Source organism: Dasypus novemcinctus, chromosome 11 (genome assembly GCF_030445035.2).
Source record: "Dasypus novemcinctus isolate mDasNov1 chromosome 11, mDasNov1.1.hap2, whole genome shotgun sequence".
NCBI lineage: Eukaryota > Metazoa > Chordata > Mammalia > Cingulata > Dasypodidae > Dasypus > Dasypus novemcinctus.
The window spans coordinates 24,843,725-24,856,252 of NC_080683.1; the positions used below are offsets into that span (position 1 = coordinate 24,843,725).

Here is a 12,528-nt window from a genome sequence, read left to right on the forward strand (position 1 = left end):
TGAACATGGCCTTTGGGGCACACAATTCAATTCATTACACCGTCGGTACCTGAAACTTCATTCTCAGAACACCCACACTGAGTTTTTCTCAATTTTGTAAAGTGGATATAAGAAGAAGAAAGTATATTAAGGAAATGGAAGGCATCTGAGGGTGTGTAAAGAGCCCATCTTAGACTATCCATTGCTGACTGGGTATTGTTCTACAGGATAATATGACTAGGCTCAGGCAACTCATCCTCTTTTCAATGACCCTCTGGTTCTCTGCACCACTGGCCACCTCCATTCTTCTTCCTCTCAGCCGGCAGCCACCACACTGGCCAGGAGACTTCGGTTACTCACTGAAGCAAAAGCACTTAGACAACAGCCCTGGCCTTGGTGCTAGCTTCAGGCATAATGATGAGCTGGGAAACCTAGAGGGTTTAATAAGGTGTTTCAATGTAGTCAAGATTATATACCCAAGAAATCATGCCAAAACATGATTCTTTAGGCCCAAAGTTTACTGACATAACTACATAACAAGCACTATAGGTGTCGACATGTTAAATGCAGCTCCAGCTGTTCCTGGACTAGAGTTTGATTTCCTGAAATCTATGCAGTTCTGCCTCCTTTCCTCACTGGCATATCCGCTGCCTCCATTAGGCACCTAAAACGGTGTGTAAGTGCTGTGCTTGGACTAAATGCAATTAAGAGTCTAGAGGAAGGTTGAGGAGATAACCACGACTCTTATTAGGGGTTATTCAGCTGAGATAATTGAAAAGAGATGATCAGAGGGAGATGGAGAAGTTAGTTCTCTCAGTTCCTCAAAAAGTTGATAAAATTGTCACTACTCAGTGGATGCCCAGAGAAGCACCCAGGAAGAGCTACAGCCTCAGACCTTTCATAGAAACATAGGATAAAATCATTGGGAAAAGAGAAATTAAACAGTCAATTCCAATATTCCATTGAAATTCCTCACAGATCTGTGATTAAACTGTACCCAGAAAAATTAATTTCCTAAATGTTTACGGAGAAATTTATCAAAAGAAAGACATGTTCACTGTACAAAATAATGGAATGAAAAAACAAGGCCATGAAAGAATGCTTTATCCTCATGGAATCTGACATGATCTCAGACATATGATGTCTTTGCTGACCCTCAGTTTTGAACACCCTAAAAGGGCAAAATTTATTAAGTAATTGGTATCAGAATCAACAGAGGCAAAAATCAACACCCACATTGGATAGTTCAGGTTGTTATTTTTGTTAACATTAGGATAAACAATTAGAAAGTTATCAACATCTCCTTCACTTTGTTCCATACAGATATTGCTTCAGAGTGTTCATCGAAGTTCTGAGTTAATGATGACTACATTTATCCTAAAGTATTGGTTTAAAATAAAAACATACATTAATTTCTCAATACTAATTTACAAAGTTATTATTAAGTAAAGTACAAGTAAAACATTTCATACCACATCACTGATACCTCCACACCAACTAAATACCAGGGTTAACTTTATGCCTTCTCAGCTCTGACCTTCCAGACACCAGAAAATCTTTACCTCTACAACATTGGTGGGATTGCGGATATAGATGCCAGATGGTGACAACATTTCAGGACTGGAGAGGCCCTCGGTGCCAGAAACACTGATGATCACGTTGTTTCTTATTACGTTTCCCTGTTCTGGCCAGTAAAAAGATAAATCAAACACAGGGGATTTGCAAATATAACTCACATTTACATACTCTAGATTCTACTAACATATATTATAGCTCACAAAATACATTGCTTACATAAATATGATATGTGTTTAGAAGACATTTAGTACATTCAACAAATTTAAGACATATAACAACAGGCTGTAATAAATTTAAAACCAATTCACGTATTTACCATTTTTTCCTCCTGGAATAGAGCCCCAAGAGGTATCTCTTATCTCCATGTACGTCCCTGAGAAAAAAAGACCATGTTACCTCAGCACATTTCATGCTGCCCAGCAAAGTGAAGGCCAGTACAACACTCTCTCTACTTTTGGGTAATGGGTTATTTTGTTGTTTAATCTATAATTCAGAAATAATGATCATATTATCTTTTCAGTTTTAGAGTACCATTGATCAGAAATTCATCAAAACACAGAGAGAGAGAGAGAGAGAGAAATAGACCTACTCTTTCACTTCTTAGAAGAGTTTAAGTGATTCTCCCCATAGCCAAAAGCAGACACTCTTGTGTCAATGCCAGCCCCATTTCTAGCCATCCAAATTGACCACCAGCTGTCTGTATGCCTCGCTCTTCTCCTGGAACATCTGGAATGTCCTGGAGGAAAAGACTGTATAGTATCTGGAACCCTCACACTCAAATCACTGAGATTTTGAATAAAAAGATTGGTAATGCTACAGATTGTAGTCATTTCCATGGTGCAAGAGAAAGCATTCCCGCGGACCCCAATTGACTAGGGCTTTAGGTGTCTGGCCTTCCCATGTCTTTTCACAAGTCTTGGTTTGCAAATGCATTGTACATGAAATTTGAAATTGAGAATTTTGTCTATAATGCATTAAAATAAGCTAATATTTTCATTTTCTCATTTGCAGTACAGTAGATGCCAAGTGCCTTCAATTCATAATTTCCAAGCACTGAAGCTAAATTCTTCCTCCCAGTTCTGTTCCTTGCCTAGCTAATGTCTATTTCACATAATTGTTTTCTGCTAAAATACTATCATTAGAGTATCTTGCTGAATTTTCTGCTCCAGATTTCATCAAACTTTTCCCCTCCACAAAGCAAAAAGAATAAACAAAACCAATCCTACATGCATTAGTTTGTCTTCCCTGCAGCTATATACTTCCAATCTGAAGATTTTTTTTTGCACCTGATCACTGTGTTTTTCCTTATCTCTTTGCCTTTTAGAGCTGGAGTTTGTTTAAAAGCAAGTTTATTTGATCCATATTTTCCCACTGCATAGTTGTTGTTGTTGTTTTTTATCTCAACAGGTATCTCAACAGATCTTAAATGAAACTCATACATTTTCCCACCAATGACATCACAGAATTAAATATAAAACATTATTTAACAAATACAGTTTTATTTTTACTTTAGTGGAAACCTCTGGTTTATTCTTTCATTCTAATATAACCAGAGGCACTTTTTTCATTAATTCCTTCATTTCTTTCAACAGATACCTACAATGCGGGATGTAGGTAATGTGTGAAGGACTAAGGATATGATATTCTCCTGAAGTCTGGTGGTAAAAGCAGACATTAATCAGATGACCACAAACATAGATTATAGTTTTAAATCAGTAAGTGCTGATTGGTGTTAAAAGGGTTTAAACAGAAGTTCTGGTCCTGAGGGTGGGGTGGGGGAAGGAGACTGCAGGAGAAGAGGGAGTGCTGTGAACAGAGAAAGCTTGTGCAAAGGCCCTGAAGCAGGAGAATGACCTATTTAAAAATTAAAATAGGTCAGTGGCACTAGAGTACAGGGGGAGAGGAAAAGAACAAGCCAAAGTTTGCAAAGGTAAACAGGGGCAAGTTCACCGACGGGGTCTTTTAAGTCTGAATAAGAATTTTGAATTGTATTCTAAGAGCAATAAGAAACTCTTAAAGGAGAGTTTGAGAGGAGCGTTATGATGAAATTTGGGATTTTAAGGATCATGCTGGATTTTGCATGGGGAATGAACTTTAGGAGGCAAAAGTGGATATAGATGAACAGTCAGGATATTATGCAACATGGACTTCTTCATTAAGTCACAGAAGGTTTGAGGAACAGAATTCAAGATTTTTAAATCCTTGGCCAACATCCAAGGTTGACGATCTGATACACTGGACAGAGATATTATTTATTGTGAAAACTGCTGGCAGTAAATTTTAAAACCTACTCATTATATATTTTTAATCCTGAACTGGAAGTCACCTTTAAAAGATCGGTTTCCTATTGGTAAAGTTCAATGAGCCAATCAGTGATGACTAATTTTAAACTTAGAATTTTGCACTATTGCCTATATCTAATGATCAGGAGCCAAAGTTTTTATAAATTGGGAATTCAAACTGCGGGTTAATCCCTTTTGAAAAACTATGTGTCCTACTCAAGAATACCAAAATGAAACAAGTTCACTTCACTTACCCACCAGCAGTGCATGGCCTAAAATATTATAGAACACATTACTGTCCACTTTCAGGCCCCATGTCCCAGACATGCTGAGGCCTCTACTGAAGGAGTTCCACACTGAGCAGCCCTGAATATAAGAATCTAAATAGGAAAAAAGAAGGTCAGAATTAGAAGTGAATCTCAAAGGCTTTTCCAATTCTGTTACTCAACCAAAGCATGCTATGCTCTAGCTAAAGTCAACCCCCATACAATAATGAGACTCAAGGGACAAGGAGTTGGAGGTAACAATCAAATCAAGGAAATGGACAGCTCAAGCCAATTAGCCTCAAAAATGGCTACAAGCTAAACAGGGTTAAATCCAAGGGTCAAGTGTTAAAAAAACAAAAATATGTTAAGAATGAGAAAGTAAGAGCAAATGACAACACAAACACATGGCTGTCAAGATTCATAATGGCCAAAATTTTATATCACCTCTCACTGCAATACAGCAGAGTCTAGGGAGAAGTGAAGGACAGTATGCCAAATCTGCTTTGGACCAAATCTGGTCTTTGAAACTGTATCTGGCATCAGGAGATGTCATTATTTCTTGGACTGTGAATTAACAGTTTTACCTTGTCAGACAATGATAATCCTGACCCAAGATAGCCAGAGAGCCTCACAATACATTGTAAATAAAGCTCGAGACTGATCTGAGGAATATGACACACATTTGATCACAGTAGATTTATAAAGCTAAAGAAGGAGTACCTTCCACTGTGCTAAAAGGAACAGACACTGAGGAAAATAGTTACAGTGACTCCATAGACATATTTTACAACCACCAAATTGGTTATGTGGTCTGGGTCAGTCAATGAATAAATCAGTATCAACCATATCTTTTAGGCTTTGTGCATCTTGCTGGGGATATAAAGATGAACAAAGCCAAGTGGATTCTGCACTTATGTATTTCCAGTCTGATGGAGGAAACTGCTACTAAAATAATAAAAATAACATTATTTGCCTAATTAAACCATACGTCCTGGGGAAAAAAAAAGAGTTTTATAGTATTTCCAGGTAGAGAAAGGGATATTATATGGATGCCAAATTTGGGGAATATTGGACAAACTACTTTGGTTTATGGGATATTTTAACTGTTAAAATGGAACTCTCTAGAAAATTCTCAATTCTAAGATCATTATATATACTGGACCTCCACATTCCCCCCACCTCTGTTTCTCTAGTACCCAGTGACCTCACATGACTCAACATGGATCCACCCCAATAAGATAACCCATCCATATCCACTTTTGCAAGAAACACAGCCTGCTCCAGATCTTCACCATAATATCATCCTATGAGAATGTGCCTGCTCATCTGGACAACCAATAAGTACAAATGTGTTTGAGTACTAATGGGTGGAGTTAAGGAATTGGTAAACCTTTCAAAGTAGACTGCAAAGATTCCAATGCCCTCTACCTGCAGTGGCTGCTGGACATGCAGAGCGTGAGGGCCTTCAGGGCATGAAATAACAAAAAATCCTTTGGTAAGCAAGTCCGAAGTTTCTAACCTCTGGGTTAATGTTACCCCCTCCCAGGAAACACATTTGCATTTTAACAGAGACCTACAGGGGATAATGCATTATTGAACTGGTCTACAAATATTTTTTAAAGCACTGTACCCTTTCTTTAAATAAAACCTTATTATTATAATAGATAAAAGTACAGTTACTCGGGTTGAAGCAGCAGGCGGGGAGAGTGGGGGAAGGAGACAGAAGCGAATTTTGAGCAAGGGAGGGTCTAGATTATGTTCAATGATAATTGATATGTGATTATCTACCCGTGCTTATACTGGAGCTGGTCCCCATGTCAAATATTGTGTAGCATGATACCCACCGAGAAACAAAAGAGCCAGAGAAAAGGATAGGAAGACACTAATCATCCCAAAGTACTAGGGAAAGATCCATGATAAGAACCTTCCCCCTAAATGAATGTTAAAAATAAACAAACAAATAAATGAACAAACAAGGCAAAAGAGATATGGAAAATTAGGATAAATAGATATTCTTGACATGCAGATGATTTGAAATGAGGAAAAATGCTTCAGATGGCTAGCCAGGATCCTGCACTCAATGACCTCAAAGGTGACTGTTATTACCTATTGAAATCCTACCATCTCCCAAGGCCCAACTGCATCGCCATGTTGGTGCAGATGCATCAACTTCCGAAACACCCAAGGGCCACCCCTTGAGACAGAGGCAAAGCTAGAATGTGAGGATGTTGGAGGAACCTGAAGCTTGGGAGGATAACTCAGAAATGGAGCTACTGTCCTCCTTACTTAGCATCTGACCCCCAATTCTGTGACTCTGTGCTTATCAGCTTCTGATATTGGGTTTCAACTGTGGATCCTCCCTATCTCTCCAACTTTGAATTTAAAATCTTTTATCAGTGCACCTGGATTCTTCATTTCTTGTTCTGATATTGGGTTTTTTCTTTGTTCAACTGGATTTGATGTTTCCTGCTCTCTTCCGATAATTTCAGCTCTAGCTAAGACTTGCACTCTGCGAGCTCCATGTTCCCCAGAAAAATGCCTCGTTTCAGTCCATTTTCACTCATTTTCCCAAACAGAAGATTCCTGTGAATTAGGACAACTTCACATAAAAGTGCTGCCTCCTGTGTCTGGACTTCCATAGCATTGATTTTCAACACTATTCAAAGCTAATTTGCCTGTAGACACCAAGCTAGTAAATGGTAGAGGCAATATTCCAGACACATTCCACTCTTGCTACACTTACACCAATATTTCTCAAAGTGTATTGCTTAGATCACCTGTTTCAGAATTTTACTATTTCATTGTTGAAACTTCAGGCCCCTAAGTCCCCCTTAGACCAGAATTTGTTGGGGCAGGATCTAAAACTCGAAATTTTAATAAGCTTCCAAGTAATTATTTTTAGGCCAACTAAAGTTTGAGAACCACTGATCTAGAGTGCAAGCATCTGGAGAGGATACAATATCCATCTCTGAAGCTCCATACCCCTTATATCACCTGCATGGTCCCCTCTAGGTAGTCTTGAGCACGGGAAAGGGAGGAAAGAAAAGTGAGACACCATAAACCTGTACCCCCTTACCACTCATAGCTCCCACCAGAGTCAGTGAGCTCAGATACTTATGGAAGGCTTGCCCCAAGTCACGGAACTGCACTCCCTTCAACTGGACCCTGCTCGGCTCCCCTGGGAAGGACTGGATGATGACTCTGGCACCCAGATCTCTGGCTCCCAGCATCTTCTCACTCTTGGAATACAAACAGCGCTGTGAATGACCTGAAACACAGAAAGAAGTCAAGGGCACCTGGACCTGAAGCACGTACAATACGAGGCCAGACAAATTTCCCAGTTTGAAAGGCACCGTTGGCATAAAGACAAACCATTAGTGTTTATTTCATTTAATAATATTTCTTCCCTTTGACTTTGATTTTTCTCTGTGGATTATTAGTTAAAAGATTAAATAACTAGATATAATGCTGCCTTCACTCTATGATTTCCAGAAACCCCCAAATCTACCACCTTAAAATTTACTGTCACAAAGAAGCAGACTACAGCCCACAAACACACACTAAATAGACGCTTATTTCAAACCAAAAGAGCCCCTGGTGGGAGTGTGGGATAAAATGACCTTCTTGTGGTTAATAATTGAAGGAAAGATGTGTGCATTGAATGAAAGGACAATGCTTTCTATCTTCAAATGTCCAGTGGGACTACTCCTTTATTCTGCTATTTTGTAGTTTGAGAACATAGCAATAATAACATTGCAGAAATGACAAAAGGCTCCAGAGACATAACAAGGCAGCTTCTGTAGTACTACCTCCCTACCCAGTTGTGCAGCCAACTCATTTTTTGTGACTAGCTCTGTGATAAGGAAAAGATAGCAGACTATACAAACTTAACACCTACAACTACAATTACTACAAAGTGTCATGACCTCAAGATCCAGGACAGTTTCTATTGACACATGGCATTAAGTGGTGTGATCTAATCTCATTTTGGAGAAGAAATTATCTCCTAAATTGATTCCTTATTATCCGTGCTAATGAAGCAAAGAACTGATACTACTATAAAACAATGTATCATTCCCAAATAACAGCAAATTTCAGAGTTCAGTCCCTTCCTAACACTCAGAGTTTGAATATAATAAAAGATGAATGAAGAATTCAAATAATTGTATATTTATCATGGTTTTTACTGTTATGCCAAACTTCCACACTATTTTTGTGTGACAATGTCTTATATTGATCAATTCAGCTACCTCATTCTCATACTTCAGTACCACATAAAGAAGGGGTGAGTGCCATATTTTTGGCTTTTTAACTAAGGCCCATGGATTTAGTTTTTATTCTGAGAATTTTGCAGTGACATTTAGGAGCTATTGTCAAACCAGGGATTTTTCCCATTAAGAGCTAACAAATTTATAATGGCTCAAACCTAGAAACCTAGTCTCACTTGCAGCCAGATCAAATGCAATATTTCACAACATATGATCTGAGAACCACTTACATAAGAATTATTAAGCGAGCTTGACTAGAATGCAGATCTTGATTCAGTAGAATTGTTACTTTGACAGTCAGTGGATCCTAATCCACCATTATCCAGACATTTCTCAGGGAATGACACATGTATGAGCTGGACGACTGGGGAAGGAGTGGGTCAAAATGCCTCTGTACCACTACCAACCCTCCATACCCAGCCACATTCCAACATGACACCCACAGGCCCCAGTAGGCATACATGGTCCACAGCTTTATCTCCAGTCCCAGCATTTCTTTCAGGTTCCAGACACTCACAGCCATCTCTACTCAACATATACCAAATTGAACTCATGAACTCCACCCTCCCACCCCAAAACCTGCTCCTCTTCCCATCTGAGTAAACAGCCTCATCATCCATCCAGAGCTCATGCCTGGGAGTCATCCTTGACACCCATACCATCCTGGACGAAAGCTGACAAATGATGTCTTCACAACATGTGAAAGCCTCATAATCTACAGTCTGGGAAACCAAAACATAACCTACTAAACTAACCATCCCTGAAATAGATGTTTAATAGGCACATCAGTGTGATTCAGTACCTGTTATTCTACTAGAAGATAAATTGACTATTTCGACCACTTCACTAAAATACGTGGTAGTTCACTCAGAAAACAAGTCAAAAAAGGGGGTGGGGGAGCAAAAGAGCTCTATCTGTCTAATCAGTAAGAATGTGCTGCCTGAGTTCATGTCTCTGGCATTACAGTTTTCCAAAGACTATATTACACTGGGACTGGAAACAGTTAAGACTTTGTTATAAGATCTTACTAGAAAATTTAATCAAACTCTCCAGAATTCATACATTAACAGGGATTTTTTTCCCCTGGAGAAGTAATTAATTTCCAAAATGGAAATTCTGTCTATCTCTTTCACAAGGTCATGAAGTGACAACTTAACAAAAGCATTCTGGAAGCCATAGAATCTTATGGCATGCCAAGATTAGGGTTTATTTATTTTGAAGGAGGCCAAACAAAGCAATGCCATGTATCATTTCACAGTGAGAACATTCTTGTTCACTCATGGAATTTCCCAGTAAAATAAGTGTCTACCTTCTGAGGCATTGACCTCTTTGTATGACACAAGGTGCCTGATCTTCTCATTGGTAAAAATTCCTCGTATGGTAATACTCCTGCTGAGCAGGGCCACCGTGGCCTTTAAAACAAGGTGCTCTCCAGCCACCCAATATTCTGTGATATCATGGGAATATCTGAAAAAAAAATGATAAAGAGATAAAAAGAAAGACACCTCTGAAAACATCACGCTCCAAATCTTATGTTAGTAAGTCACTAGATCAAAGTAGTTGTTCATTTGGGAGCCTATTTCTTTCGAAACTCAAACACAGTGTGGACTATTAGCACAAATTCATGGAAATTAAGAACTATGCTAATTATTGCACTGACCATAAGACGGAACGTCTATATTTTTAAAAATACTTCATGTCTTATCATTTTATTGTAAAAAATTCAGGCATTATTTACTGTTATTTAATATACTGTATTTAATATAAAAATACAAATATCCAGACTCCAACACAATTAAAACCTCATTTTCTTCCACCTGAATTTAGCCACGCTGACAACTCAGTACCTCAAGGGTGTCCTAAGATAGAGGTCTGCATTGTGCACAGTCTCCACAATGACAATTTCTTCCATAGGCTTGGCATCCTTGATGCCTATTCCACTGAAGATGACAACTTCATCCCCAGGGTACCAGTTCACAGCATCTTCCAGAGCCAGCACTGTGTCACGGGCATGCGCAGCTGCTCGAAGATGGGTGACAATTACTCCTGGCAGTGGACCTAAAGGAGCCAAGGAAAATTTGCCTTTAGACATTTTAATGGTTGAGAACAAAGTAATGTTATTTAATCAGAGAACAGTGTGAAAGAAGAACCTGCAAAAGAAAGTCTCAGAATTCACAAGCACCAGTGTCTTCACTTTTTGGTATGTTGGATTTCTCATCTGCAACAGGGTGGCAATAAAAAAAATCCAGGATAGAGAGTGGTAGTGTGAAAATTACAGGACTTGGAGACAGACTTAACTTGCATTTGAATCCCAGTTTGCCATAATCTGACTATGGATCCTGGGTAATATACATAAGGGTGGGTTTCAGTTCCTTCAGTTACAAATCAGAAGTAGCAATGTCTTCCCTCATAAGGCTGCAGGTGGTTTAAATGAGGTACTATCTATGAAACGTTGAGCTTGGACCTTGCCACATAATAGATCATGAATATATTTTAGTATTTTCTCTTCCTTCCTTACATCACATTGTGTGTTTTGTTTTCTTGTTTTGTTTTGTTTTGTTTTGGAGTCAGATCTCATAGTTTGTTTGAAACTTTTATCACTTGCTACTTTTTTTTAACAAATCAATTTTATTCATATTAATAAAGCATAAAATATCCATCCAAAGTATACAATCAGTGGTATTCGGTATAATTACGTAATTGTACATTTATCACTTCAGTCGTTTTTAGAGCATTTTCATTATTCCAATAATAATACTAATAAAAACAAAAAACAATCAAAACTCATCACCTCTTAATCTCTCTCTGTTTCCCCTGCCATATACAGCTTCTATTGAATTCATATTTCACATAAGGTTTCACTGTGTTATATAGATAGATTTTAGATTTTTTGGCTTTCCTTCTAATAATATACACGACCTTAGACATACCCTTGAACCGCTGTCATTGCCATATAATAACTCTGCTAGTTACACACACTACGATGAGCTTTCACCATTTCTATTCATTTCCAAAGATTTATAAACAACATTTTTACCAATTCTGCACAGATTAATACTCAGCTTTCCGTTCTCTACCCTTATTCTATTTTCTGGTGACTTATATTCTAATTATTAACTCCATGAGTTTACATAAGGTATTTAATTCATAATAACACAATCATATAGTATTCGTCCTTTTGAGCCTGGCTTGGTTCATTCAAGACAATGTCCTCTAAGGTTCATCCATACTGTCAAATCTTCACAATCTCATTTCTTCTTACTGCTGCATAATATTCCATCGTGTATATACACCACAATTTGTTTATCCACTCATCAGTTGACGGACACCTGGTTGCTTCCAATTTTCGGCTATCATGAATAATGTCACTGTGGATATCAGTGTGTAGTTGTCAATTTGTGTCAGTGCTCTCAGTTCTTCTGGGTATATACCTAGTTATAGTATTGTTGGGTCACATAACAAGTCTATATTCAACTTCCTTAGGAAATGCCAAACAATCCTCCACAGTGGCTATACCATTCTACATTCCCGCCAACAGTGAAAAAGCATTCCTGTCTCTCCACATCCTCTCCAACATTTACAGTTTTCTGACTTTTTAATAGTGGCCAGTCTAATAGGTGTGAAATGATATCTCTTATTGTAGTTTTGATTTGCATTTCCCTAACCACTAGCCATGTTGAACACTTTTTCATGGGTTTCTTCACCATTTGTATTTCTTCTTTGGACAATTGTCTTTTCAAGTCTTTTTGCCCATTTTTTAAATGGATAGTTTATGTTTTTATTGTTGAATTTGATGATCTGTTTGTATATCATGGATATTAAACCTTTATCAAATATGTGATTTCAAAATATTTCTCCCATTGAGTCAGATGCTCTTTCACCCTTTGACAAAGTCCTTTGAGATGCAAAAGTGCTGACTTTTGAGGAGGTTCCATATATTTATTTTTTTCTTTCATTGCTCGTGCTTCAGGTGTAAGGTTTAAGAAATTACCACCTACCACAAGATCTTGAAGATGTTTTCCAGTGGCGGACTTGGCCCAGTGGTTAGGGCGTCCGTCTACCACATGGGAGGTCTGTAGTTCAAACCCCAGGCCTCCTTGACCTGTGTGCAGCTGGCCCATGCTCTGTACTGATGTGCACAAGGTGTGTCCTGCC

At 38.4% G+C, this 12,528-nt stretch overlaps 1 protein-coding gene across 9 annotated transcripts in view; it reads right to left on the minus strand.

Moving 5' to 3' along the window:
* Positions 1 to 12,528, minus strand: part of PKHD1 (PKHD1 ciliary IPT domain containing fibrocystin/polyductin) — a 568,785-nt gene that overhangs the window by 325,568 nt on the left and 230,689 nt on the right. For 8 of the 9 annotated variants that reach the window (XM_058306868.2, XM_071218516.1, XM_058306861.2 and 5 more), the window contains 6 exons: positions 10,221 to 10,431; positions 9,683 to 9,840; positions 7,182 to 7,373; positions 4,094 to 4,219; positions 1,874 to 1,930; positions 1,542 to 1,663 (listed from right to left, as the gene is read on the minus strand). In XM_058306868.2, the coding sequence (XP_058162851.1) occupies positions 1,542 to 1,663; positions 1,874 to 1,930; positions 4,094 to 4,219; positions 7,182 to 7,373; positions 9,683 to 9,840; positions 10,221 to 10,431 (866 nt within the window). The remainder of the gene's footprint in view (positions 1 to 1,541; positions 1,664 to 1,873; positions 1,931 to 4,093; positions 4,220 to 7,181; positions 7,374 to 9,682; positions 9,841 to 10,220; positions 10,432 to 12,528) is intronic. The other variant, XM_071218517.1, reaches the window with a different exon arrangement.